Here is a 543-nt window from a genome sequence, read left to right on the forward strand (position 1 = left end):
CCCCGGGTGCCGAGGAAACTCTGGGCCATTGCCCCCCCCACCATTTTGCTCAGCCCGAAGTCGATGATCTTCACCGCCTGCCCGACCCCGCCAGGGCCCGCGCCCCCGTGCGACAAGAGCAAGTTCTCCGGCTTCAGGTCCCGGTGGATGATGCCCATTGAGTGCATGTAGGCGATGGCGGAGGCCAGGGCGCGTACCACCTCGCTCGCCTCCTCCTCCGACAAACTTCCGCGTTCCACCACCCGGTCGAAGAGTTCCCCCCCCCGCATCAGCTCCATCACCATGTAGATCCGGTGCTCCGTTTCGAACACGTCCTCCAACCGGATGATGTTCGGGTGGTCCAAGGCCTTCAAGACCGCGACTTCGATCTGAAACTGCTCCAAAAGGCCCCGGAAACGGCTTTCGACCATCCGTTTGTCGATGATTTTGCAGGCAAACTCCCGCCCCTCCCCGCCCCGCTCCACGCAGCGGTGCACCGTTGACGTGGATCCCACTCCAATCACATCACAGAGCTCATACCTGAGTTTTGATCGGGGAAGACAG

General features: G+C 62.1%; 1 protein-coding gene across 1 annotated transcript in view; it reads right to left on the bottom strand.

Annotated features, from left to right (window-relative positions):
* The window catches only part of NGA_0515900 (serine threonine-protein kinase dclk3), a gene marked incomplete at both ends in the record, with an annotated part of 2,050 nt that extends 1,640 nt beyond the window's left edge, over positions 1–410 (bottom strand). Inside the window, one exon of the mRNA XM_005855978.1 lies at positions 42–410. Within this exon, the coding sequence (XP_005856040.1) occupies positions 42–410 (369 nt within the window). The remainder of the gene's footprint in view (positions 1–41) is intronic.
* Between the last annotated feature and the right edge of the window lie 133 nt (positions 411–543).

The sequence above is a fragment of the Nannochloropsis gaditana genome (assembly GCF_000240725.1).
Source record: "Nannochloropsis gaditana CCMP526 unplaced genomic scaffold scaffold064, whole genome shotgun sequence".
NCBI classification, from domain to species: domain Eukaryota; class Eustigmatophyceae; order Eustigmatales; family Monodopsidaceae; genus Microchloropsis; species Microchloropsis gaditana.